This window comes from Schistocerca americana, chromosome 2 (assembly GCF_021461395.2).
Source record: "Schistocerca americana isolate TAMUIC-IGC-003095 chromosome 2, iqSchAmer2.1, whole genome shotgun sequence".
Lineage (NCBI taxonomy): Eukaryota > Metazoa > Arthropoda > Insecta > Orthoptera > Acrididae > Schistocerca > Schistocerca americana.
The window spans coordinates 656,795,122-656,822,290 of NC_060120.1; the positions used below are offsets into that span (position 1 = coordinate 656,795,122).

Consider the following 27,169-nt stretch of genomic DNA (forward strand, 5'->3'; position numbering starts at 1 on the left):
ATATTACAGCTCCAACAACATCAAAGGTACTAACTTCTACTGTAATGTGATAGCATACTGAGATGTCAATGTCATGTGGATATCAAGACCACCCAATATAACCTGAAGATGGTGATCATGCTGAAATAGGTCTATAGCAATGAACAATACAACCAACAGCAGCATCTTTGTCTCTTAGCATAATTAGTTGTTTTCTTGTTTTTTGGTTAACTGTCCTTGCAGGTTTGCATGATAGTGATAATTACGTAATTAAGCAAAATAACCGTAGCTCATCCTGCTTATCAGTGTCAGCACAGCCCATATTCTAAGCTGGATTTTAATGCCAAAGCGCACTGAGGGAACCCCAAAGGCATTCTGCATAATATACAGCACTCAGTATAATTGGCAGTTTTACTTTTTTGTGCAATCTCCAGTAACTGATTCTACGGTCAAAGGAACACCTATCAAAATCTTACCTTTGTGTTGAATTTGCCATCAAGCTACACACTAAGCAGTAATTTGTCACACTGTAATGAAGGGTAGTACATCTCAGTTTTCATAATTTATTTCAGTTAATGTTTATAACAGATAGAAAGCATACAAAAAACAACCACCTCAGGTTCAAAAGAGGCTAATTTTGAAATAAATCTGAATGAAAACACAAGTGTACATACCACCAGGGTATTCCGTGTTTTTCATTCCTTTTCTGCACTCAAGGAACAAGAAAAAAAATATCAAACATAAAATAAATACAATTATGTTTTACAAAGCATGCACTGCACAGGCTTGAGATATGAAGCACTGCACTGAACACCACTAACAATGCCCAGGTAGAAAAACTTAGCAAGTTTCCGACACAAATCCTTCGTTGCAATGTTCTCTGTAACGGCAAAAAGTATCATGCTCTTATCAAAATTTTGAGTAAATGAAAACTTCTTAGCAGTATAATACAAAGAACCTTAGACATGCTGTCTCGTTTGCTGAACAATGTTAGTTTGATAAAAATGTAAACGTTTTTGTCCTTTAAAAATTACAGAATAATTTTTGTACTAGGGTACCAAGTACCAACTTTATGTGAAACACTCATGTGTGTCATTCCATTTTCTGTACCAAACTACTTTCATAGAACTCTTCGCCGAACCAGCTTTTATTTTGTTCAAGGTACCTGTAAAATTAAAATTTTCAAGTTATTATTAAGTGTCATAAAAATGATAGCAGTAATTGTAATTTTTTTTAGGTGCATCACTTATCAGTTATTTATTCCTGTATACTAACTGGGCTAGAGTGATAGTCCACTACCTACTGCCCCTCACTACAATGATTGCTGTTCGCTTTCACAAAAACATAAAAATTTAACTGGAAGTTTCTTGTTTGCTTGTGGATGGTACGACTTTCTCTATCCATGTTATGTATCTGTATATTTCAACAATGGGCTTTAGCACAAGCTAAGTTTTTCACACTCAAAATAATTTCCATTATTACACATAGTGACAGAAGCTGATTCCTACAAACCCATTGCATATTCTTTCATTTAACTTTTTAATAATTATGCAACATACTGCATTCTTTCTGAGAGGCTTGTTCTGGAACAATGGTAGATCATCCAGCCTACATCCACAGGGAAGTCTGTCAATAATCACAAACTTTTGATCACAGGAGTATTAACAGAGCTCAAGGGCTTCTGATGAAGTTACATGCTGTAACTGAAGAGCTGTATCTACGCAGATAACTGCAAAGCAGACCATCTGATGGGCGGGCACTGCACTGCTCTGCACCAAGTTTCAGTAATCTCCAGCTAAACAAATCCACAATGTCACCATGCAGGATGGGCTGCTCCACACACTACAGAAGAGGGCATGCACTACACATCTCTACAACAGCGTGTATACGAAGGGGAGGAGGGGGGGGGGGGGGGGAATAATCGCAGACTTATCTCCTATTTCAGGTTAAAAATACACTTTTTTCCCTGGGTGAAAAATCTTTTCCTAGGTGAGAAATACTTTTTTCATAGTAAAAAAAAACTGTACCCCTGGGGAAAGCACGTTTTCCCCCTGTTGAATGACATACTTTCCCTTAGAGTAGATCACTTTATTAATTCATTGAATAATGAATGTTTTATACACCAGCACAGAACTTCCTGGCACTTTAGGAAACTGAACCCTGGAAGAAAAAAAAATGTTTCTGGAAAGATCCTCAATGCATACCAACTTAACAATGAATACTTTCATAATAAAAAAACTATAAACACAAATTCCAGCAAATATGCTACGGCACAGCAGCTTCTGAAGCACTGGCATCAAGATTGCAATGCGCTTTTGTCAGCCAATCTTAACTCTTGCCATTTGACCTCGCCACTATAGACAGCAAAGGAATTGTTGAGAAGATTTAATTTTCTTGGTATTCGCAAGAATAGTCCCAAAGCTGAGCCTTTTATGACTGATTAAGGTGCCAAAATTATCACTGCCACTTCCTGTCATAGACTGAACACAGCACCAAGAAATGCATTTAATCTACAGTACATGTCCTCATTTTGTCTCCAGCCTCATTCTGTTCTGACTGTGGTGAAGGAGCTTGTGACGTTTAAAACAAAGTTGTCTTGCTCATAGTCTTGATAGAACACTGGAGTCGTCCAATGAAACTCACTGGAACAAACAATTGACCACACTTGAATGAATCAAAAGGCAGTACTAGGCATTGTGTGAAAAGCTTTCTGAGAAAGGTAGAAGACAGAATAGAAGGTACTGACATCACTTTGACGGACTGATTTCTCTTCTGACGGTAAGTATGCTATTGTTATATGTAAGCAAGTAATTTAGTTCAGGAATTTTAAAGCAGGGTTTTTTCTTACAGCCCTTCAAGGTCTAAAAAACTAGAAACAAAGAAATCACCTACACTGCAGCCCCTGTTACAACGGAAGATGATGCTCATTTAAACACTCAAGTGAAGAAACTCAAGACAGAAAAGTCTACGATATAAACCTTTTGCAAATCCACCTGAAAAAGTTTATGGATGAAAGTTAGTTATTCAGGGGCTAGCTACTTTCGTGTGGGCATCATTTCACTACCTTACAATGGTGTCTATCTCAGAGGCGTGAAGTCATGGGAGAGGTAAACACGCACAATCCACTACCATTTCGAGTGACCAGTCACAATAGGACACGGCCTCCTCAACTGCAGTCTACAACTGCAGTCTACCACAGAAAACTAAATTCGGTTGCAGGAATGATGGTCACCTCAGGTATATTCTCGCCTAAATAATAGCGAAATACAAGTGAACTGTGTGTCAGATTGTCCAGGTAGAATATGCTGGTAAATAATTTAAATATTTTTAAGAATGGAACATTTGTTTTTGTTTTTAGTGGTACTTTTACATTTGGTATATTAAAAGTCTTCCCCCCTCCTCCTCCTCTCAGACCATATCCATCCACACATATACAGAGACAAGCAGACATTCTGCTTGTGTCTGTATATGTGTGTGTGTGTGTGTGTGTGTGTGTGTGTGTGTGTGCTCGCGAGTGTATACCCGTGCTTTTTTCCCCCTAAGGTAAGTCTTTCCGCTCCAGGGATTGGAATGACTCCTTACCCTCTCCCTTAAAACCCACATCCTTTCGTCTTTCCCTCTCCTTCCCTCTTTCCTGATGAGGGAACAGTTTGTTGTGAAAGCTTGAATTTTGTGTTTATGTTTGTGTTTGTTTGTGTGTCTATCGACCTGCCAGCGCTTTCGTTTGGTAAGTCACATCATCTTTGTTTTTAATCAATAGTTGTATAGAATCTGTTTTATGAACTGTGATTTAGTGACACTTACACAACTTACAGACAACACTTTAACACGACGTTAACTTGGAGTTCTTTAGCAACTTGATCAAATCTTTAGCCGGGAGAAGAATTATTTAGTAACTACTCAATGTAATAAAATAAGATTATCATTTCCATTTACAAATTAGTTAAATACCAAACCACTGAATAACACAGCGAATGCCACAGTAGGCATGCTGGCAGTTTTATCGCGCCCAAGGTACAGTGAAAATCATTGTAACACAAAAACAGTTCATTAATAATTCACCAGCACAAAATAGTACTGTCAGCCCAGAGTAATACCATACTTAACTGTTCTTTGGAATGTAACAAAAATGGTTTGACATGACAATAACTCACTTAACTGGCAAATCAGATATGCAGCACCTACCATATGCAGCTGCAGCAACACTGAGAAGTTGGTTCTAATTTTTATCAAATTTGATTCTGGAAGTGTCGAAAATGAGTATTGTGTGTCAAAACCTAATTTACAAGCATAATCGCAGAGAAATCTCTACAAAAACAACCCTTTATTTCACTTAAAATGAATATATTCTAAGTGTAAATGAAAGCATCTAATCAGATGTCCATAGAAGCCCGATATACTGCGGATTTGGATATAATGCCTCACCTGGACCCACCAACACCAACATTGGACTGTTGATGACTGAAAACCTGTTGCCTGGCTGGACGAGTCTCGTTTCAAATTGTATTGATCAAATGGACGTGTACGTGTATGGAAACACCTTCATGAATCCATGGACCCTGCATGTAAGCAGGGGACTGTTCAAGCTGGTGGTGGCCCTGTAGTGGTGTGGCATGTGCAGTTCGAGTGATATGCTGCCGCCCCCCCCCCTCTTATATGACTAGATACGACTCTGACCAGAGACAAGTGCTTAAGTATCCTGTCTGATCACCTGCATCCATTCATGTCCATTTTGCATTCTGACAGACTTTGACAATGGCAGCAGGACAATGCGACACCCACACATCCACAATTGCTACAGTACGGCTTCTGGAACACTCTTCTGAGCATAGCGAGTAGACGAGAAAGTGTACTGACTCCCCACCCGTTAACACAGGCAGCATAGGACGGGTGGCGTGCCGGCGAACTACGAGCAGCACTGTCGCTTGAGACTCAAGTTCGCATGGTCTTGCTTTACCCGAAGGTGTTTTTCCCTACTGCCTGTGCTTATTTTGTGAGTATATTTATGGTGTTGTGAGTGAACATTGAAGAGTTGAAGTCTGTGGTGAATAAGTGGTGTTTAGTGATATAGTTACTCACATTTGAAGAAGGATAAAAAATGCCGACTTGTTTCGTTCCAGCGTGCAGATCTGGCTACCGAGAAAGTAAAGGTAAACATTTTTTTAAGCCTCCAAAAGATGAAGTAGAATTTGCAAAATGGGTCAGAGCAATTCCTCGGAAAGACAGAATTCTAACTCACAATTGTTTCATGTGTGATTCACATTTCTGTGGGGAACTTCTTATAAAAGCTGAAGTGTTTATCATCGAGGGTAAACAAGTTAAAATTCCAAGACAAAGGTGGTCTCTAAAATCAGGGGCAGTTCCTCATTTATTTCAAAATGTACCGAAATATCTATCAACAATATTACACAAAAGAAAACCACTGCCAGTAAAACACTCGCAAAAGAGCACCTGCTGTAAAGAAAACGTTCAACAAGAAGTTCCGATGTTTCCCAGTGTTTCATCCGTCGAGGAAAATGTACAGAAGGTACCAGAAGCAGCGTTCATTTCACTAAACAGAACATTAAAGTGTAAGAAGCTGGAAGTTGTGCAATTTCGTAATAAACTAAGAACAGGGAATGCAGAAATCCATCTACTGCGAAAGCAGCTCTTAGACGAAAATCATAAGACAGCTCAATCATATTTCCTAGATCATTCCGAACTGAGTAAGAAACAGAAAATGATAGCAGACACTATGATAAAGAAATGCCGATTAAAAAACACTAAGGGAATGCGGTATGAAGACGAGTTTCTTCTGGACAGTGTGCTCTTAAAAATTAAGTCACCCAATGGATACAGACATTGTTTGAAGCATGGTTTGTTGTCACTTCCTTCAGAAACACATCTTCAAAATTTAGTAAAGGGTCTCAAATGCTCATATCCACATGCTGTGGAGGCCATTAAGAATTATTTTCGGGAAGAACAAGATGAAAACCAAACACTTAGGTGTGCTGATTTTTGATTAAATTAAGCTCCAAAAAGAATTGCAATTTAATAACAATTCCCTGAAAGCTGATGGTTTCGTCAATTTAGAAGAGTATACTCCAGACAACTGTAAGAATAAACTTGCCAATCAGTCTCTCGTGTTCATGTTTGCTCCTCTGTTGCATAACTGCATCCAACCTGTTGCTGCGTATGCAAGTCGCAACGCAACTCCAGGCGACATCATCTTGCAGATATTAATTCAAGTGATTATCCAGCTGGAACAAGCCGGAACAAGAATTATTGCCTTCACTTGTGATGTCAGTCAACCGAATAAAAAGGTCTGGCAATGTCTTGGAATTAGTGAAAAAAAAAAAAAAAGTAACTTGCTCTATATCAAATCCTGTTGACAAAACCAGAAGAGTGATCATTTTCAGATGTTGATCACACAAAGTGTATATAAAAAAAATACTTTCTGTGATAAAACTGAAGTACTTTTTAACGATGAGATTGTCAACTATAATTTTTATTGCAGAGTCTATCAAGAAGATAATTTCCCAGGATTTTCCACATTAAAAGTTTGCCACAAGTTAACTTCCACCCACTTGAGCCCGATGTCATTTGAACGAATGAATGTTAAGATCAGCCCTGCAGTTATTCAGTAACTCAGTAGCCAACAGTATAAAATTCTTCAGGAAAATTAAAGCAACAGGATCCGAAGGCAGTGAATCAATGGAATCATTCACTAGATGTATGAACAACGTAGTGGACACACTTAATTCTTCGTTTCCTAAGGATGCATTGTACAAAAACTCAGAGGCTCACAAACCATTAATGAACATAAAAAACAGCTTTGCTTCCAAAAGAACTCTCCAGTCTCTAAGAGTAACCACTAAAAGTACATTGGAGATATCTGAATATTTGTAGGACAAAGATTTCAACTATGTCTTGACTGCAAAATTTAATCAGGACCCACTTCATCATCATTTGAGTATCGTAAGGTCTCCGAGTTGCAATGATCACCCATCATTAATAGACTTCTTGAGCTTGCACATGCTACAGTGTGTTTATATTCCTATAAAACTAGCCCTGTCTTCTGGCGGAAACTGCGAACATAAATGTGAATTTTCATTGACGTCATATGTATGGCAAATGTGGACGTTAGCCAGACATTTGCAGCAAAAGAACAGAGACGGAGTTCTGGAAATGGAAGACATAATTAAAAAAACACTGTGTTCCACACAACTTCACAGAGGCTCATCCCAATCCACAACATATTCCTGAGAGTCTTGAAAGCACCACAGGAAAGGAATGTTTAGTTTATCATCTGGCATGTTACGTGGTGCATCAAACAAGAAAAGCCATAAAATGCCACAAGTGTTTGTGCTTCTAAGTGGAAATTCGTCTGACATCCCATTCTCTTTACTTACATCTATTAGAGATAACAGATCTTCTACAGAAAAGACACTGCTCACATATCCATCGAAAGGCGTCTTCTATGTTCTTGTGCAGGTGGAAAATATAGTCGCGGTAAAACTCTGCGAGGAGAATTTATGGGGTGACATTTTTTAACGATTGCCTCAACAGTTTGGATTACATAACTGTTGAAATATCTAACACTGGATGCTGCGAAGATCATGTGATGGACATCGTTCCCAAGCTGATTCTTCATTATACAAAATGCCGGTTTTTCACTGGCATTAAACAAATTCAGGAGGAGTTGAAGTCTTCAAAAACTTCCAAGACTGCCTGGAAACTATCCAAACTAGCTGACAACTGATGTCTACTGAGGTAAGTTAATTAAATCCATCTACTTTTCATATGATTACATAAATTTTATGAATGAATAAGTTCGCATGCAACGTTTGGCGTAATAACTTGTATTTCCGTGGGTCACAAGTGGAACAACTGACATCTCGCGGTGGAACCTGTGAACTAGCGGAGATGGCACACTTTTTCTTCTACTCACTATGTTCTGAGTTTAAACACTTCCGCTGACCACCAGACTCCCCAGACATGAACATTACTGAACGTATCTTGGATGCCTTGCAATGTGCTGGTCAAATGAGATTTCCACCCCCTCATACGAATTTATGGACACATCTGCAGGATTCAAAGTGTCAATTCCCTCCAGCACTATTTCAGACATTAGTCCAGCCCATGCCACATCTTGTTGCGGCACTTCTGCGTGCTCCCTGGGGCCCTACACGATGTTACGCAGGTGTACCAGTTTCTTTGGCTCTTCAGTGTACGAGACTTCTACTATATTAGTAAACCACCTGTGCACATTTTACCAAAAAAAGGCATATTAGAAAATTATATCAAATATATTGCAGAGCACTTACTTTGCATGCATTGTGTAAAATGACATTTCTTTTAGCAAAGAAAAATATTTCTGCCCCATCAGTTTTATGTTAAATGCTTTTCATGGTATTTTGGGAAATATCAACAGTGAGGTAACAGCATGTCTACAGTAGTAGAGCTTGGTTCACAGTGCAAGATGTACAGGGTTATTTCAAATGATTGGAGGGATTTCACAGCTCTACAATAACTTTATTATTTGAGATATTTTCACAATGCTTTGCACACACATACAAAAACTCAAAAAGTTTTTTAGGCATTCACAAATGTTCGATATGTGCCCCTTTAGTGATTCGGCAGACATCAAGCTGATAATCAAGTTCCTCCCACACTCGGCGCAGCATGTCCCCATCAATGAGTTCGAAAGCATTGTTGATGTGAGCTCGCAGTTCTGGCACGTTTCTTGGTAGAGAAGGTTTAAACACTGAATCTTTCACATAACCCCACAGAAAGAAATCGCATGGGGTTAAGTCGGGAGAGTGTAGAGGCCATGACATGAATTGCTGATCATGATCTCCACCACGACCGATCCATCGGTTTTCCAATCTCCTGTTTAAGAAATGCCGAACATCATGATGGAAGTGCGGTGGAGCACCATCCTGTTGAAAGATGAAGTCAGCGCTGTCGGTCTCCAGTTGTGGCATGAGCCAATTTTCTAGCATGTCCAGATACATGCGTCCTGTAACATTTTTTTTCACAGAAGAAAAAGGGGCCCTAAACTTTAAACCGTGAGATTGCACAAAACACGTTAACTTTTGGTGAATTGCGAATTTGCTGCACGAATGCGTGAGGATTCTCTACCGCCCAGATTCGCACATTGTGTCTGTTCACTTCACCATTAAGAAAAAATGTTGCTTCATCACTGAAAACAAGTTTCGCACTGAACGCATCCTCTTCCATGAGCTGTTGCAACCGCGCTGAAAATTCAAAGCGTTTGACTTTGTCATCGGGTGTCTGGGCTTGTAGCAATTGTAAGCGGTAAGGCTTCTGCTTTAGCCTTTTCCGTAAGATTTTCCAAACCGTCGGTTGTGGTACGTTTAGCTCCCTGCTTGCTTTATTCGTCGACTTCCGTGGGCTACGCGTGAAACTTGCCCGCACGCGTTCAACCGTTTCTTCGCTCACTGCAGGCCGACCCGTTGATTTCTCCTTACAGAGGCATCCAGAAGCTTTAAACTGTGCATACCATCGTCAAATGGAGTTAGCAGTTGGTGGATCTTTGTTGAACGTCGTCCTGAAATGTCGTTGCACTGTTATGACTGACTGATGTGAGTGCATTTCAAGCACGACATAAGGTTTCTCGGCTCCTGTCGCCATTTTGTCTCACTGCGCTCTCGAGCGCTCTGGCGGCAGAAATCTGAAGTGCGGCTTCAGCCGAACAAAACTTTATGAGTTTTTCTACGTATCTGTAGTGTGTCCTGACCATATGTCAATGAATGGAGCTACAGTGAATTTATGAAATCGCTTCAATCATTTGTAATAGCCCTGTATATTTGATAGGCAGCCCAGCCTGTCTGTAGCAGTGAGCTGCAGCATACTGAGCTGCCTATTGTTAGAAGCTGGCAGTGCTGGCACGTCAGATGAGGCAATTAAGCCACAGAGTGGCCCTGACAACCCCATAAGGCAACAGTGCTGCAGCGGGCCGCCCTCCAACCAGATCAAGATTTGGATGATCAAATGTGCCAATTGGATAGAATCTGGATATCCAACAACTGTTTCAATCAATGCCATACCAAGTGACTGCTTGCAAAAGGGCTAGAGGTGACTCAACACATTACAGGCTTCATCAGTTTGTGAAGCTCTTTCTCTTCAATAAATCATCCATTTTTTCCTGACATTGTCATCATCTGGTACTCTGTACATGTACACCACATCTACCAATTTCTGTCCCAGTTGGATAATTCCTTTGAGTTGAAGACTTTGTCAACTGAGTAATATATGTGACACTGAATTGCGTCTTGTGTGAAAGGATCCACTAAGGTGCATTTTTCATTAGCATTTTTTGGGTGTTACCACATCTGATGAAATCCCAAGTAAAAGGGGCAGGCCCTGGAATTGGGGTCCAAAATTCCAAGCACATCAAGAAAGAAATCCAGTCAAGGAAGCTCACATGAACTGGCCAATTGTTGTGGCAGTTTGACAACAGCAAACAGTTTGGTCATCATGTTAAGTGTTCTGATTGGAGGAAACCTGCTCCAGTGGAGGAGGAGGAGATTAGTGTTTAACGCCCCGTCGACAACGAGGTCATTAGAGACGGAGCGCAAGCTCGGATGAGGGAAGGATGGGGAAGGAAGTCGGCCGTGCCCTTTCAAAGGAACCATCCCGGCATTTGCCTGAAGCGATTTAGGGAAATCACGGAAAACCTAAATCAGGATGGTCGGAGACGGGATTGAACCGTCGTCCTCCCGAATGCGAGTCCAGTGTGCTAACCACTGCGCCACCTCGCTCGGTCCTGCTCCAGTGTTTTAAGTGTCAATCCACAAGTAATTTTAATCAGGCTATAGTTAAACTACAGGAAATCAATAGCTGCAGTTTAAAAATTTACAGTGAAAATTTTACTAACAGGCTTAAATATTGCATTTCATTATTTCTTTACAGACCCATAAATGAAGCTTTTACATTACCACTTGGGGGTCTGATGCTATAATGTCTCAAGATGCGATTAATAAAGAAAAAAGAATTAAGTACTTACTTTAGAATTAGCTGCAAGTGTCTCAACACAAGCTTAAGTTTTCTTGCCTGCATGTCTGTATTATGGAGGAGGCCTGGTAATTTAACTGGAAAATAATTCACTTCATATAATCTGTCAAACGATTGATATAAATATAATGACATACCTTCATTCTGAATGTTTGCCCATTATAACTTACCAAATAATCTTGCCAAATGCACTGCTCCATAAACAAGAGAAGGTGGTGATGGTTTCTCTGTATACATTGACTCGGGAACTAAATGCCACTCCAAAACTTGTGATGAAAGAAACTTCAGAGCTGCAGGTGGACAACCCCTGGAGCGTAACATATCTTCTACAGATGATACACTTGGCACCGAACCAGAAGTTTTACATTTCAAGGAGCTGTTTATGGTGCTGAAAGCAAGAAATCAGAGAACATTAGATCTTCAGAATATAAAAACCGTTCATATAAATATCTGCGAAGCCAAGGGAAAAAAGGAAGATGAAGAGGAAGAAACAAAGAATGAAAGAAGCCTATTGAAGAACTGAGAAAGTGAGGGGAGAAATTTGCAAACAGTGAAATGTGTAGGAAAGCCCACAAGGCACAAACAACAAATGCTATTATAGGAGGCCTCAATAGTATAAAATCAAGTCCTCACAGAGTTCAACAGTATTAGAGCAGTTGGTTTACTAATATATGGTAATTACTTTTTTCAGGTTCTTCAATGGTACAATATGTGTGAGTGGAGGCAGCAGTGGATGCCTTAAATTTTCACACACGAGGTAGTATTTGTCTGCCAGGGATTGCCTGGCATTTGAATGGCCCTCAGATAAACGGCTAATGCACTTAAGCTACAAGGTGTAAACTTTGCTTCTGCCGTTTGCCCCTAGGTGGCGACAACTGTAAGTAGCAGTCAAAAGACACAGATAGCAGACGTCAGGCAGTTGGCTCGGACCTCGGTCAACATAACATCATTCAAACACTAGTCGATTTGCGTCTTCATCATAAAGTTGTTCTTGATTGAAAATGTCTGTTTACGAGCCCAATTCTCATCATTTGCGGAAGGTGTTACTGTTTTGTTTCAATATGAAGAAAACAGTGGCCGGGTCTCATTGAATGCTATCAAGTACATATGGTAAGGACACTGTTAGTGAAAGAACGTGTCTGAAGTGGTTCCAACGCTTCAAGAATGGTGATTTTAACATCTTAGACCAGCATAGCGGTGGAAGAGAGAGTGTTTTCGTAGATGCAGAATTGGAGACATTGCTGAGTGAAGACTCGCGTCAAACTCTAGAAGAATTGACACGACTAGTGGGAGTGACACAGCAAGCCATTTCAAAACGTCTCAAGGCTATGGGTAGGATTCTGAAAGAAGGAACTTGGGTCCTGTGTGAGCTGAAACCAAGAGACGTTGAACTGTGTTTGCGTGTTTGTGAACAGTTGCTTCAGAGGCAAAAACGGAAGGGATTTCTGCATTGCACTGTGACCAGGGACGAAAAATAGGTTCATTACAATAACCATAAATGCAAAAAATCATGGGGATATCCCAGCCATGCTCCCACGTCTATGGCCAAACCGAACATTCACAGCTCCAAGATCATGCTCTGCATTTGGTGGGACCAGCTCAGCGTCGTGTACTATGAAGTGTTAAAACCACGTGAAACAATCACAGATGCTCGTTAACTAATGCAATTAATGTGTCTGAGCAGAGCATTAAAAGACAAACGGCCGTAATACAGCGAGAGGCATGATAAAGTGATTTTGCAGCATGACAACACTCGACCCCACGTTGCAAAAAGAGGTCAAAATGTATTTGGAAGCGTTAAAATGGGAAGTCCTACCCCATCCACCGTATTCTCCAGACATTGCTCCCTCTGACTATCACCTGTTTAGATCAATGGTGCACGGCCTGGCTGACCAACACTTCCAATCTCATTAGAAGTCACAAATTGGATCAATTCGTGGATCGCTTCAAAAGATGAACAACTTTGTGAGGCGGCATTCGTACACTGCATGAAAGCTGGGCGAAAGTACTGGCCAGTGATGGAAAATACTTTGATACATGTGTAACACATTTGTTTCATTAAACATCAAAGCCTCAAATGTGTGTGTGTGTGTGTGTGTGTGTGTGTGTGTGTGTAGGGGGGGGGGGGGGGGGGAGCAGTTTTACACCATGTATGAAAGATGACTCTTTTGCTGAAATCATTTCTTTGTTAATACGTATAATGACAGATTGCTACTGACCACATAGATTAGATGTTAAGCAAAGGGAAGACATTTTTGAAAGACTGTGCTATTTAGCCATCTGACAACGGACACGCACACGCGCGTGCACCCACCCACACACACACACACACACACACACACACACACACACACACACACAAGAGAGAGAGAGAGAGAGAGAGAGTCATCTCCAGGAGGTACTGTGACTCCACATAGTAAGTAGCAATCTAAGTGAGGAAAGGGGTGGGAAAATACGAAAATGTGTTTTAGTCCCTGGAATGGAAGAAGATGGAAGAAGGCCAAAATACTGAATTCAGTCTTCCGAATGGTTTCACCTTGGAAGATCGCAGTATGGCCTCTCATTTCAATTACTGCACCAATGCTGGAATGACAGATATTGAGATGAGTGATCATGGAACAGAAACTTAAGTGTGATTGCTTAGTAGTGGAAAGCCATCTGGAGTAGATTAGTAAAATGTAAGATAACAGAGATTATGCGAAAGAAACTGCTATCCTTGTAGCGGCCATTTATAGTAGAGTCTCGATTATCCGATCTTTGGTTATCTGACCTATGTTATCCGTCCTTTTCACCACGCCGGTCGTGCCCCAGCCAACGACAGGTCAGTGGCTAACGTGTTGTTTGTTCATGCTCAGTTCATTGTCACCGTCTGCTACTCCTCACTCCTCAGTGCTACCTTAGATCTGTAGTCGAGTGGACGTGTTGCACTTTGTTTATTGTAAAAATTTGTGGTGATGGCTTCAAAACGGAAAAAGGTGGTCGTTTCAAAGGAACAAAAACTTAAAGCTTTAAAAATAATAGCAATGGTGGAACTTTATTAAAAGTGGCGCAAGATTATAATGTCGCGAAAACAACAGTTGGAGACTGGAAAAGGAACCGCATTGAAATTAGGAAGTGGTGTTCTCAGCGAGCAACCTCGGCCGTTTTGGAAGATCAGAAAACCATGAAAAAATGTGATTATGAAAAACTAAGTGAAGCTTTGTTCCTATGGCTTACTTAACATAGAGATAAATGTGTACCCATGTCGGGACCTATTTTGCAGGAAAGAGCCTTAAAGTTTCGTAATGAACTAAATGAAGGTGAACCTTTTCTCACAGCTAGTGTAGGTTGGCTCGATAGGTGGAAGAAAAGATATGGAATTTGGCAACTTATTGTCTATGGTTAAAAGCTTTCAGCATATTCTGAAGCTTTTCAATTGTTTAGCATAAACTTCACAAGTTATTGGACAAGGAAAACTTAACAAGCAATCAAATTTTTAACTGTGACGAGACTGGTCTCAATTACAAAATGTTACCGGAAAAAAACATTAGCATCAACGGCCAAAAAGGCAGCTCCAGGCTACAAACGTAACAAAGAAAGAGTCACAATTCTTGCATGCAGTAACGCCACAGCAAATTTGAAAATGAAACTGTCTATGATAGGTAAGCCAAAAAAACGAGAGCATTTAAAAATGTATCTAAAAATGCTTTACCAGTGAAATATTACAACCAAAAAAATGCTTGGATGAGATCAGACATTTTTAAAGAATGGTTTTTAATGAGTTTGTGCCACAAACTGAAAAGTTTTTGAAAGCCAACAACTTGCCCCACAAAGCACTGTTGCTTCTAGACAATGCCACTTGTCATCCTAATGAAGATAAACTTCAAGATCAAGATATAAAGGCCATGTTTTTGCCTCCAAATGTCACATCCTTATGTCAGCCTATGGACCAACGGACCATTGAGACACTGAAGAGAAACTACCGCAGAAACTTGCTTTCCTCTTTAATTAAGGCTATGGACAGGGGAGAAGTCATGCTAGAGCAGTTGCGCCATATTAATCTGAAAGATGTAACTTATGACTTGGCCCAATCTTGGGAGAGTGTTGGAGCAAATATAACTGCGAAATCCTGGAAAATTTTGCTACAGGAAAATCAAGAAAATTCTCCAGATGATGAAAATCTACAGCAGCAGACCGAACCAGAAAATACTATCCTGCTTTCATTGTTACGAAAAGTTCCAGGATGTGCTGACGCCACAGAAGATGACATAAATGAATGGATTGCCCAAGATGAAGAATTTGAAGTGACAGATGAAAGTCAACATGGTAAACGAAAAAGAACAAGACGAAGAAGCAGATGTAGATGAGGAAATTGCGCCCAAGATTTCTCACAATGAAGGACACAAGGTCTTAGAAACTGCTTTAAAATATGTAGAGCAACTGGAGGAAACATCGTCTACCAATCGTATGTCACTGGGGCAAGGAAGGTTACCGATCTAGTTAACTGGGAACAAAGAAAATACAAGATTTACCCATTCTCAAGAAGCGCTGTACAACAGCTGCACATAATAATTTGTCGTTATCATTGATGTCAATCTGTTTTAGAATTTTTGAAAATGTTTATGCTCACGTAAGTCATTCTTGGAGCAAAACTCAGCTTGCTCTGTTCATCCCTGAGATCCGGAGTGCCATAGATATTTGTCCTCAGGTTGATGCCACGTTTCAAGATTTCATAAACGCGTTTCATACAATTCCACAGTGTCTGTGAGGAAACTAGGAACTTACCGGGCATTGGACGACATTTCTGACTGGATTCAAGACATCCTTGCAGACAGAATTCAACACACCACTCTTAACAGAACAAAACTGACAAATGTTAAGGTAATTTTGGAAGTACCCCAAGGAAGTATGATAGGCTTACTATAAAATCTAGTGGACGACATTAGAAGTTCCATGAGGCTGTCTGCAGATGAAGCAGTTGTCTTTAAGATGGTAGCTATGTTAGAAGATTGTAGCAAACTGCAAGACAACCTACACAGGACTGACAAATTGTGGAGGCACTGGCAGTTGACTCTGAAAGCAAATATACATAAAATATTGCACATACTGTACACAGGCCATTCCATGCCAATAATTTAATTTCAGGGGAAATTCACACATGACTATCAAAGATTTCGATGAAATTTTGCATGAACATTTGCACATGTTGCCAATAAACATTGATAAAGTTTCATAATCACTAATTCAATACTTCCGTAGATATAATCATTTGTTTGACCCCGTAGTGCAGCTATGAACAGTGCATCCATGAGTTTTCTACAAATTTGAAGCATATCATCTCCAGCTATATTTTCTTGAAAGAAACAAAATTATGGTACCTTGTACAACATTTTGTGCTCACTTTAGTGAAATAATAAAAAAAGATTCACTACGGTCGCAGGTTCGAATCCTGCCTCGGGCATGGATGTGTGTGATGTCCTTAGGTTAGTTAGGTTTAAGTAGTTGTAAGTCTAGGGGACTGATGACCTCAGATGTTAAGTCTCATAGTGCTCAGAGCCATTTGAACCATTTTTTGAAAAAAAAAAAAAAAAAAATTCTGGCAATTTTCATATGGATAATCTGAAGCAAATCCTGTCAAAAAATAGACACTAGAAAAAAATGTGAAGTTCAGCTTTTATATATCTCCAGAAGTAATTGTGGGATAAGCCTGAAACTTTGCAGATAATTTACCAATACGAAGTTTACCAATACGAAGGCTTACAATACAAGGTTCCATTCTCCTCCTGCTTTCTAATAGTTTACATACTGAGGGCAAAGTTGACATTTTTTGTAACTTTGTCAAAAATTGATATATTTAACCAACTTCCACAAACAAGTCCTCTGCAAACTCTTTTAACTATTTCTGTTAGAAAGACCATGTTCTAAACCCCTAAAATCTAGGTTGGGTTTTGCAATGCAAGCATAAAGGCTCTAAAAGACAACACATGGTGGAGGTCCTTAAATGGGCCTACATTCCACCATTCCACTACTACAGAACAAAAATTTAGTTCCTCCATGTAAGATCTGGCTTACAGAACACTTGTTTGGCTAGTTCTTGAACAATGCTCATTAACTCAAGATCATTACCAGTTTGGATTAACAGAACACATAGACAAGGTGCAATGAACAGCAATGCATTACGTCACTAGATCACTTAGTTTACAAGGGAGCATTATGGAGATGCTAAGCAAACTACTGGCAGAGGCAAAAAGAGTGGTGTTGTGCATCACAGAGGTTTAATACTGAAATTCCAAGAGAATACATTCCACGAAGAGTTGGATAACGTATTATTTCCTTCCGACACATCTCACGAAATGACCATAACAAGGAAGTCCGAGAAACAGAGTTAAAACGGAGATTTAGTGCCAATAATTCTTCTCAAGTGCCATTCACAAATTGAATAGGGAAGATGGGGGCATTAGAGAGTGGCACTAGAAGTACAGTCTACCACACACTGTCAGGTGGGTTGCAAAGTATGGATGTAGAATACCAACTGTGCAGCTTCACTTGCTAGCACATGTCATTTACCTGCCCATATCCCTTTCTGTGCTCCCACTTCACCCTCACACATACATTTTATCCCTCCAGTGCACCTCCATAGCGCTTCCCCCCCCCCCCCCCCAACCCTCATCCCCTTTCCCCACTCCACCAACTGCAATGAACAGCCCATCGTCCTGTCCCTGTCATGGTCCCACATGCTCCCAGACACCACCACAGCATCTTCCCCCACACCTATCCTGCTATCCCTCCTCCTTCCCACTCCCCACATCTTCTGGAACCCTCTGCCCCCAACTGAAATCACGTCTCCCTCCAATTGGGCCACAGTGCCCAGAGATAACAGTCAGCCAGTCTCTGCCTCTCCCCCCTATCTCCCTCCCTGTGTGTGTGTGTGTGTGTGTGTGTGTGTGTGTGTGTGTGTGTGTGTGTGTCACTATCTACTTTTGATGTAGATGGCCGCTGCACAATGCTTCCTTTATGTGATCTGTAGCAATCTACCCTAATTTATACCATTATTTTGCCCATGATTTTCCTATGTTTTATTTCCTTGTCAAGACTGATAAGAGTATTTCATAATAAAATCAACTTGTCTATGCTGCAAAGGTGTGTCAATGTTTCATGGAAATAGAAATATTTTTGTACACAAGTGCATTTGCACTTAATCTGGAGTTAATACAGTTATTATGCAAAATCCTCAATGATATTGAGTCTGATATAGATTTAATGACTACCTCCAATACTTGAAGAAAGTTGAGGGAGAAGCCAATCTGCCACAACTAAAAGAATGTATACACTACTCCAAAAGGGAAGTAAATTTCCTAAATCCACCAAATGTAACATCATAGCATCTATCACAGGATTTATTTTCTACCCAAAGTACTGACAAAAGCGACATTACAGACTGAGCAGTGACTGAGGTTGATGAAGGGATAAGAAAGAAACTGAAAATAGCCTTCTACAAGAAAGAACTCTTGTATACTTAATTGTGATTTAAAAACATTTATCCTAAATACATGCACTTAAATCTACATATGCTATGGCACTGATATGGTTCTTCACAATATAATTAAAAACTACTTTTATTACCACAAGGGTTTAGTGTACAATAAAGAACAGAATGTTTTAACTTTAGCACATGCTCATGCTCGCATATGCACACATGCATTACTTGTTAAAACTATTTTAAGTTAAGGCAAATAATATATTCAAGAGTATCTTCAGTACATAAAAACCTCACGTCTTTCTGCTACATTCAAATTTAACATATAACAGTAACAAAACATAAATAAATGATGTTCTGTAGATGCATCTATAATCAGTTTAACTATACAACTTTCTGGACAATATCAGAAATTTGATAGCACCAACTGCAATTAGAATTCTACAATCAATTCAAAGTTCTGAAATTTTAGCATGCAGATGCTAACAGGCAGTGCAGTATCTCTGGATCACGAGTTGTTGATAATTATTAGCGTATCAATGGTAAACTCAGTGGGTTAGCAATGTTTATCGGTTTTAGTCCAGCGAAACTGCATGACAAACTAAGAGAGACTTCTGTGTTTGCAAATCACCACAGATTAATGACCTATCGTAACTCCAAATCTGACCCACTGCATTCATCCACTGATAATCCGATCCTCCCTCCTCAAGAAAATTCCTTCATAATACATCTTAGTATGCAGCTATCAACACCTGACAAACACCACGACTTTTCTGGATAGCCCTGTGGACTATTTTGTCATTTGCTGTTTGTTACTAAAAACACTTTGGACAGTGCAGTTTGTTTTCTTAAAACAATATTTGTTCTTTAATACCACTCGAGACAGCGCTTCTGAAACAGTAACTAAGTTTAGATTGATAATCTACAACAGACATCAGTATTTTTTACACATTACAGATAGAAACAAAGGTTTCTGACTTGCACATTATTCATCTTCACAGTTCCATGGAAGTTTACTTTCACTTTCAAAATCTGCAACCAGAAGACTTGCAATCCTAATCCTTACACTGTCTGTACCACCTGAATAAAATTCATATTCCACAGCAGTTTTAATTTTATCTGTGTCTGATCACTTGTGATAGGAACCGGGTGGTGTCTGAGCACAAGCTAAAGAGCTGCACTTGTTATTTTACATACAAGACTTTTGTAGTTTTCAGAGTTTTAACAGGTTCATATGCGGAGTAGGAATTAAAATCCATGGAGAAGAAATAAAAACTTTGAGCTTCGCCGGTGACATTGTAATTCTGTCAGAGACAGCAAAGGACTTGGAAGAACAGTTGAACGGAATGGACAGGGTCTTTGAAAGGAGGGTATTAGATGAACATCAACAAAAGCAAAACGAGGATAATGGAATGTAGTCGAATGAAGTCGGGTGATGTTGAGGGTATTAGATTAGGAAATGACACTTAAAGTAGTAAAGGAGTTTTGCTATTTGGGGAGCAAAATAACTAATGATGGTCGAAGTAGAGAGGATATAAAACGTAGACTGACAATGGCAAGGAAAGCGTTTCTGAAGAAGAGAAATTTGTTAACATCGAGTATTGATTTAAGTGTCAGGAAGTCGTTTCTGAAAGTATTTGTAAGGAGTGTAGCCATGTATGGAAGTGAAACGTGGACGATAAATAGTTTAGACAAGAAGAGAATAGAAGCTTTCGAAAAGTAGTGCTACAGAAGGATGCTGAAGATTAGATGGGTAGATCACATAACTAATGAGGAGGTATTGAATAGAATTGGGGAGAAGATGAGTTTGTGGCACAACTTGACTAGAAGAAGGGATCAGTTGGTAGGACATGTTCTGAGGCATCAAGGGATCACCAATTTACTACTGGAGGGCAGCGTGGAGGGTAAAAATCATAGAGGGGGACCAAGAGATGAATACACTAAGCAGATTCAGAAGGATGTAGGCTGCAGTAGGTACTGGGAGATGATGAAGCTTGCACAGGATAGAGTAGCATGGAGAGCTGCATCAAACCAGTCTCAGGACTGAAGACCACAACAACAACAACAACAACAAGCCTGGTACCTGTCATCAGTATTGGAATCAATAGACACACTAAGCATAACTACATTGTTTTGAAGAAAAATTACATACTGAAGAACTAAGCAAGAAATTTTACTAACAGTGGAATTTCTGGCAGATCAGTTGTATACCGAATTGGGACCCAAAACAGGAACATCATCTTTCCCAGATAACAGTTTAACCATGTACAACTGATCATGCATTTGGCCATATCAGTTACACATTTATTTTATGGCATGACTGGTTACAACCAACATCTCTCATCTTCAGATCTATGTAAACAATAAATTTTAAATGTCAACTCAGTTGTGGCATCTCTTGCAATGAATGCTGGCAAAAGTGAATACCCATTACCAGCTGAGCTATACAGACTTAAGTCCCAAGCTGCCTTCACAACATTTCTTCCTAGCAGGTGTTGCCAAGCCATTTTGTTGCAATATCCTTTCATCACCAAGCATTAGTCAAGAAAGGCATACAAAAGGTTCTGTTACGTTTGAAAAGTATGAGGCAATGTGCTAACAGAAGAGGAGCAGTTAGGGTATGCCATGACTCGCACTTTTGATAGCTCAGTAGACCAGAACACTAAGCACAAGCTGCATCACTAGAACATCGAAAACTCTTACTACGTTGTGCTTGATGGCAAACAAGTCATTTTTGAGAGTAATCCCCCGCCTGGAAATGCAATGTTTCCACACTGTGAGGCATCTACAGGATGTAGCACAACGTTTACGGTTTTTCAGATTAGTCAGTATCCTAAATAGGCAACCCACCAGCCATCAGTGTAAAGTGGACACGCTGATTTTACCTGTGAAATGCTTAGTATTTTGGGCAAGACAGTAAGTTTTATTTCTATTATTTGGATTATTATTTTACAATCTAGATAATTGCGAGGGAAGACAGTATACAAATCACCAGCAACTTCACAGATATTTCTGAATCACACTGAAATGAATCAACTTTGTTACCCTGTAGGTGCAACATGTGCCAATAAAATGCTTATACCTTTCCACAGAGTGTGTGGGTTTAGAATGTATATGACAAACTGGCAAAAAAAGTCTTGAAAATTCAGTGCCTGGCTGATGAATGTACAGATTACTTGTATAATGCATACATTTATTCCACGAAACGCAGCAATGGTCACACCCTCTCAAACCATAAGAAAAGTCAGTGTTATTACACATGCTCTTTTACAGTTGACATAAGATAGTGAATACACACAGAAAAATACACAGTGAAACTGGAGGAGGAGCATATTAGTGTTTAACGTCCCGTCGACAACGAGGTCATTAGAGACGGAGCGCAAGCTCGGGTGAGGGAAGGATGGGGAAGGAAATCGGCCGTGCCCTTTCAAAGGAACCATCCCGGCATTAGCCTGAAGCGATTTAGGGGAATCACGGAAAACCTAAATCAGGATGGCCGGAGACGGGATTGAACCGTCGTCCTCCCGAATGCGAGTCCAGTGTGCTAACCACTGCGCCACCTCGCTCGGTGGTGAAACTGGTACTAGTCATTAAAAGTAGTCAATGAACCTAAGACACCATCTCTCGTAAGCCAGTATGCTGAAAAGAGAGATTCCACAGCGATTTCTACCCAATAAAAATCAAGTCGTGAAGACACCTCTTCATGATTTTACTGCAGACATGACACTGGTTTTCTTTGCACCCAAGAAGTCTATAGCTGCAATACTGGTCTCTCCTGTGTGCCACTCTGTAAACAATGAGCATGACTCACGTAAACCAGAGATCATCATGTTATATAATACAACAAAAGATGGTATGGTATGTCTCAACCAAATGCATGCAACTTATTCATAAGTCAGTGGACGTGGTTTGTGCTATGAATTCTTTTGTGTGGCATCAAGCTTACCCAGTGGCGAAAGTATTGGTGAGATGTATCTTCATGAAGACTCTAGCAAGAGTCTGTAATAGGAGCTGAGTGACAGCATCAGAAGAACACATGCCAAACATGGAAAGAACTGTATGAAGAACTAAATACATGTGCCTTTTGTCCTCTTTGTCTGAAGAGAAAAATGAGATATCCATGTCAACAGTTCCAGTTAGTTTGGTGTGCTCTAGCAAGGTCTGCTCGAGATGCAAGCAGGCTGAATGTGGTTAAAATTTGATTCAGGGCTTCATAAGAACACCATTACTTTCTAATACATCTTTTAAAATTAAAATACGGCAAAGTTTCTCCCTCCATAGAATTACGGAGAGAAGTAGTTGCTCTACACTGAAACTATGAGTAGTGAACTCAAAGTTTATTTCATATACAATTTCTTATAACTGAAACATATTTTTATATGTAATTCAGTTGAAAATCTACATTATCTTCATCATGATGATCCGTGAATGAATAGAGATGAAACAATGGATTTTGTGAGTGGATGTGCCTCTGAAGTTACGAACATCTGAAGTGCCACTACTTTATCAAAAACATAACATGGAAGCACCAATAATTAGCATGGTGACTAATAAAGAGTAAAAAAAAAACTTGTAAAAGGAAATGTAATATGGAAACGATAAGGCTACACCAAACACTGAGTATGCTAACATATACATGAATGTTTAAACAGCACCTTCTGTTGTCACTGGTAGTGGTTATTATTCTACACCTCAAAGGAACAGTAACAGAGTTCAACTGCAGCTATTACTGATAAAATACAGAGAAGTAACTACCTACTGTTATTTTAGTAATCCATAAATTAAAAATCTAAAGCAAATTTGTTGTTTTACTTGTCCTAATGTTTTAAATCATGCACTGTTTAAGAATCAAATTTCCATGACGTGTACTTCCAAGAAAAGTATTGAGCAACAGGAAACCCTGAAAATATATGTTCACCAAAACGTAGAAAACAGAAAGGTAGTTTGGGACACCCCACCATAATAATTGTGTTCCTGCCAACTTGCACTGTACTGAAGTGCTGGCCTAAAATGTTTCTTTCAATTTGTCAAATGACAAGTGTCAAATCCCATGTTTTAATTGCTGTCTCTTGGATGCAATTTAGAGTCCACATTTCTGCTATTGTTATAAAACAGCTGATAAAGTCAGTAAAACTGCATATTTCAAACAAATCTAAACATTCTTATGCAACATTTCATATGAGCATAAGGATCTTGAAATAGCAATGAGCTCATATGCTTACAGGTATCAGTGAGCACAGAATTCTAAATTTTTATCATGACTCATCATTTGTATATAATCTTTGATGTACAGTGTGTTCATATTTAATGACTGCATGGCCATACTTGAATGCAGCAGCCCTCTTCTGAACTATCAAAAACAAAGAGCAAGTATCTTGTGAGGTTAAAACTGAAGTCTTCAATTGGTTTTCTGTATTAAAAATTTGCCTTTGCTACAAACGTTAATAGAGTTACAATTTTCACACATAAAAGTAAAAAACCAATTGCCTAGTAACTTACTTTGTATTGAATTGTCTCCAGATGAACCATTACTAGTTTCAAACAGTTTTATTTGCTGAACATAAATAATGTATCGACAACACATTTACTCATTTTTCTTTTTGACCCATCTGTCTTCTGACTGGTTTGATGTAGCCCATCACAAATTCCTCTCCTGTGTCAACCTCTTCACCTCTGACTAGCACTTGCAACTTACGTCCTAAATTATTTGCTGGATGTCTTCCAGTTTCTGTCTTCCACTCCAATTTTTGCCATCAATAGCTCTCTCTAGTACCATGGAAGTCATTCCGTGATGTCTTAACACAGGGGTCTCCAAACTACGGCCCGCGGGCCGGTTACAGCCCGCGAGGATCGGCAAACCGGCCCGCGTTAGCTGGCCGGACATCCTCGGTATCCGGCCCACCAAATATTTGAGGTGGTACCTATACTGCCAACAATTGAGTTTCGAGGCCTATCGCGGCCAATACACCACAACATTGTCAGAGCTCTATCTTTACAAAGTGGAAGGTCATGGTTAAACTTGAGGCTATCCACAATAAACAGACAGACCATTCTCCGTGTGATAGTGAAAAAAAGGAATGGTTAACAGACTAGTTTGGCGAAAACATTTTAAGTAAAAAAATTATTTGCATTTTATTCTACTCACGAGTCTGGTGCAAGTCTTTCAAATGGACGCCACTTCGGCGACTAGCGTTAGTAATCAATAATTATGTAAGATGCTTCTTAAGCGAGGTTTCACTTTCTTTTGATTAAGTTGTAAAATACACATAGCACGTAAATCGTATAAAATATTTTTATTTAAAGACAATTTAAAGAAAATACAATACCTGGTGTACATAATGATATTGGATATTTTAGTTTTAACTGATGTATAAAAATAACTAATTAATTTATATCTTGAAAACTCACAGTGTTAAGAGTATTCACTTAAAGAAATTTAACATCTTAGAGATAATTAGTGACTTTTATGTAGATGTAACTTTCCTTTCGTAATTACCTCCAGTTGTGGATCAAGTTTACTGGTAGAGATAATCATCAGCGGCTTTAAATGCTCGTCACTTAATTTTGATCTGTAAATACTTTTTGCATGTTTCATTTTGGAGAAAGTTTTTTCACACAAATAAGTAGTGCCAAAAGCAGAAAAATGTCACGAGCAAATTTATGTAAATTTGGAAACTGTGTCGATGGAAGGCACTTATAAAATTTCAGTAATGTTGACTTTGAATGTTTTTCCTTAAAAAAGTTGCTACATTGCTAAATCAATAATTACAAACTGAAGTCCTGCGGGTAACGCTTCTCTATCGACGTCGAAGGGATTTTGAAATATCTTGATATCGTTTGAATTTGCATCGATATCTGAAAAACGTGATTCAAAATTAATTTTTAAAATGCCCAAAGCTTCAATTGCGAAAGTTACAGGAAACGGAATCTCAGTTTGCTGACTGAATGTTTGGCATGTATTAAAATGTGTGAAGCATACTTTGTTCAACTGAGATTGAAACAAAACAATCTTAACGAAAGGACTTTACATGCGTGTATAAATCAGGCAGAAGCTGGTTTTCATCTTGCAATTTTAAATTAAGGTCATCCATATGTTTAGTCAAGTCTGTATAAAATGCTAGCTTCCACAACCACTCACTGTTCCGTAACTCAGCCAGAGGGCGATTCCTTTCGTTCAAAAAAATTTCAATTACTGTTCGGAGTTCAAAAAACCGGGTCAGAACTTTACCGCAGCTAAGCCAGTGCACTGCAGTATAGTATGGCAAGTTGCTTTCCTCAATATGTTCAAGCAACTCGCGGAACTGGCGATGACTGAGTGCATGGGATCTGATATAATTAACAACTGAAATAACTGGCTTCAAAACTTCTGACATATCTAAACGTTTTCCACACAAAGACTGTTGGTGAATAATACAATGCACTATTAATGGTTTTGAGCCACCGTCATTTTCTACGGCCTCAGAAAGGAGAGCAACAACACTTTATTTTTCCCCACACGTTTTTTCCACCATCAGTTGTAATACATTTTAATTTCTTCCAGTGAAGATTGTTTTTCTGAACTGCCCTTTCAACTCCTTTAAAAAATATCTTCGCCAGTGGTCGTCCCGTGAATACTGTCAACATCAAGGAGCTCTTCATACACTTCATAATTTTTGTCAGTCCCTCGAATAAAAGGTAGTACTTGAGCAGTATCTGATACATCTGTTGACTCATCCACGGCCAAAGATAACCAGTCTAAGTCTTGATTTTTGTCAAGCAGTTCTGCTGATATATTTTGTGCAATGTCGTCTATTCTTCGAGCCACAGTGTTTGCCGCAAAATTATGTTTTTAAATAAATTAACTTTTTCTGGACACATTTCTTCTGCTGTTGCAATAATGCAGTTCTTAATTAATTCACCGTCGGTAAATGGCTTACACTGTTTCGCTACTAAATGAGCCACACAAAAACTAGCATGAGTTGCTGCATGTTGTTCAGCATTTACTTTCTTAAACAGCGACTGCTGGGTTTTTAGCTGGCGTTACAGAGACTCATACATTTCTAATTGTTCGGATCCTGTAAACTTGGAGTAATTATGAGAGTGCTTAGTCTCATAATGACGTTTTATATTGTATTCTTTGGAGACTGATATTGCTTCATTGCAAATAATACACATTTGTTTGTTGCTTGACTCCACCACGAAATATTGACATCCCCATTGCTCTTTAAACATTCTACATTCACTGTCAACCTTTCGTTTCTTTTCCATATTTGTACAGAACTTCACAAAAGATTGTAACCTGAAAATAAAATTGTGCTATTTAATACTAATAAAACTAGTGAGTAGTCTGCCTATACAAAATGCAATGAATTTATTTTTAAGGTACTTTAATTACTAAATTAAATACTCACAATTTCACTGTAGTTCCACAAAAACTACAGTGAAAAAATACTCAAGTCGTGCTATACGTATTTCGATTTTAAGATTTTCCTTGTCTCGTCAAATTCAAACTTTGAATTGTCCCACATTTCGTCATCTCACCTACTAGTACAGCGCATAAAACACTAAAAAAACTCAGGAAACACTCGCAACATAGACACAATCACGCAACAGAACTATCAAATATATGCTCTAACTCTGCTACTCGCCACATGACTACAAGACAACTTATTGTTGAGCAGCTTGAAATACCAATGCGTTGACATACTCTACCTCTGTTATGTCTTGCAGTAATAG

General features: G+C 39.2%; 1 protein-coding gene across 2 annotated transcripts in view; it reads right to left on the reverse strand.

Annotated features, from left to right (window-relative positions):
• Positions 1-528: 528 nt before the first annotated feature.
• The window catches only part of LOC124589845 (male-specific lethal 3 homolog), a 108,508-nt gene continuing 81,867 nt past the window's right edge, over positions 529-27,169 (reverse strand). For both annotated transcript variants that reach the window (XM_047131605.1, XM_047131604.1), the window contains 3 exons: positions 11,169-11,386; positions 10,991-11,075; positions 529-1,144 (listed from right to left, as the gene is read on the reverse strand). In XM_047131605.1, the coding sequence (XP_046987561.1) occupies positions 1,072-1,144; positions 10,991-11,075; positions 11,169-11,386 (376 nt within the window). In that variant the 3' untranslated portion in view covers positions 529-1,071. The remainder of the gene's footprint in view (positions 1,145-10,990; positions 11,076-11,168; positions 11,387-27,169) is intronic.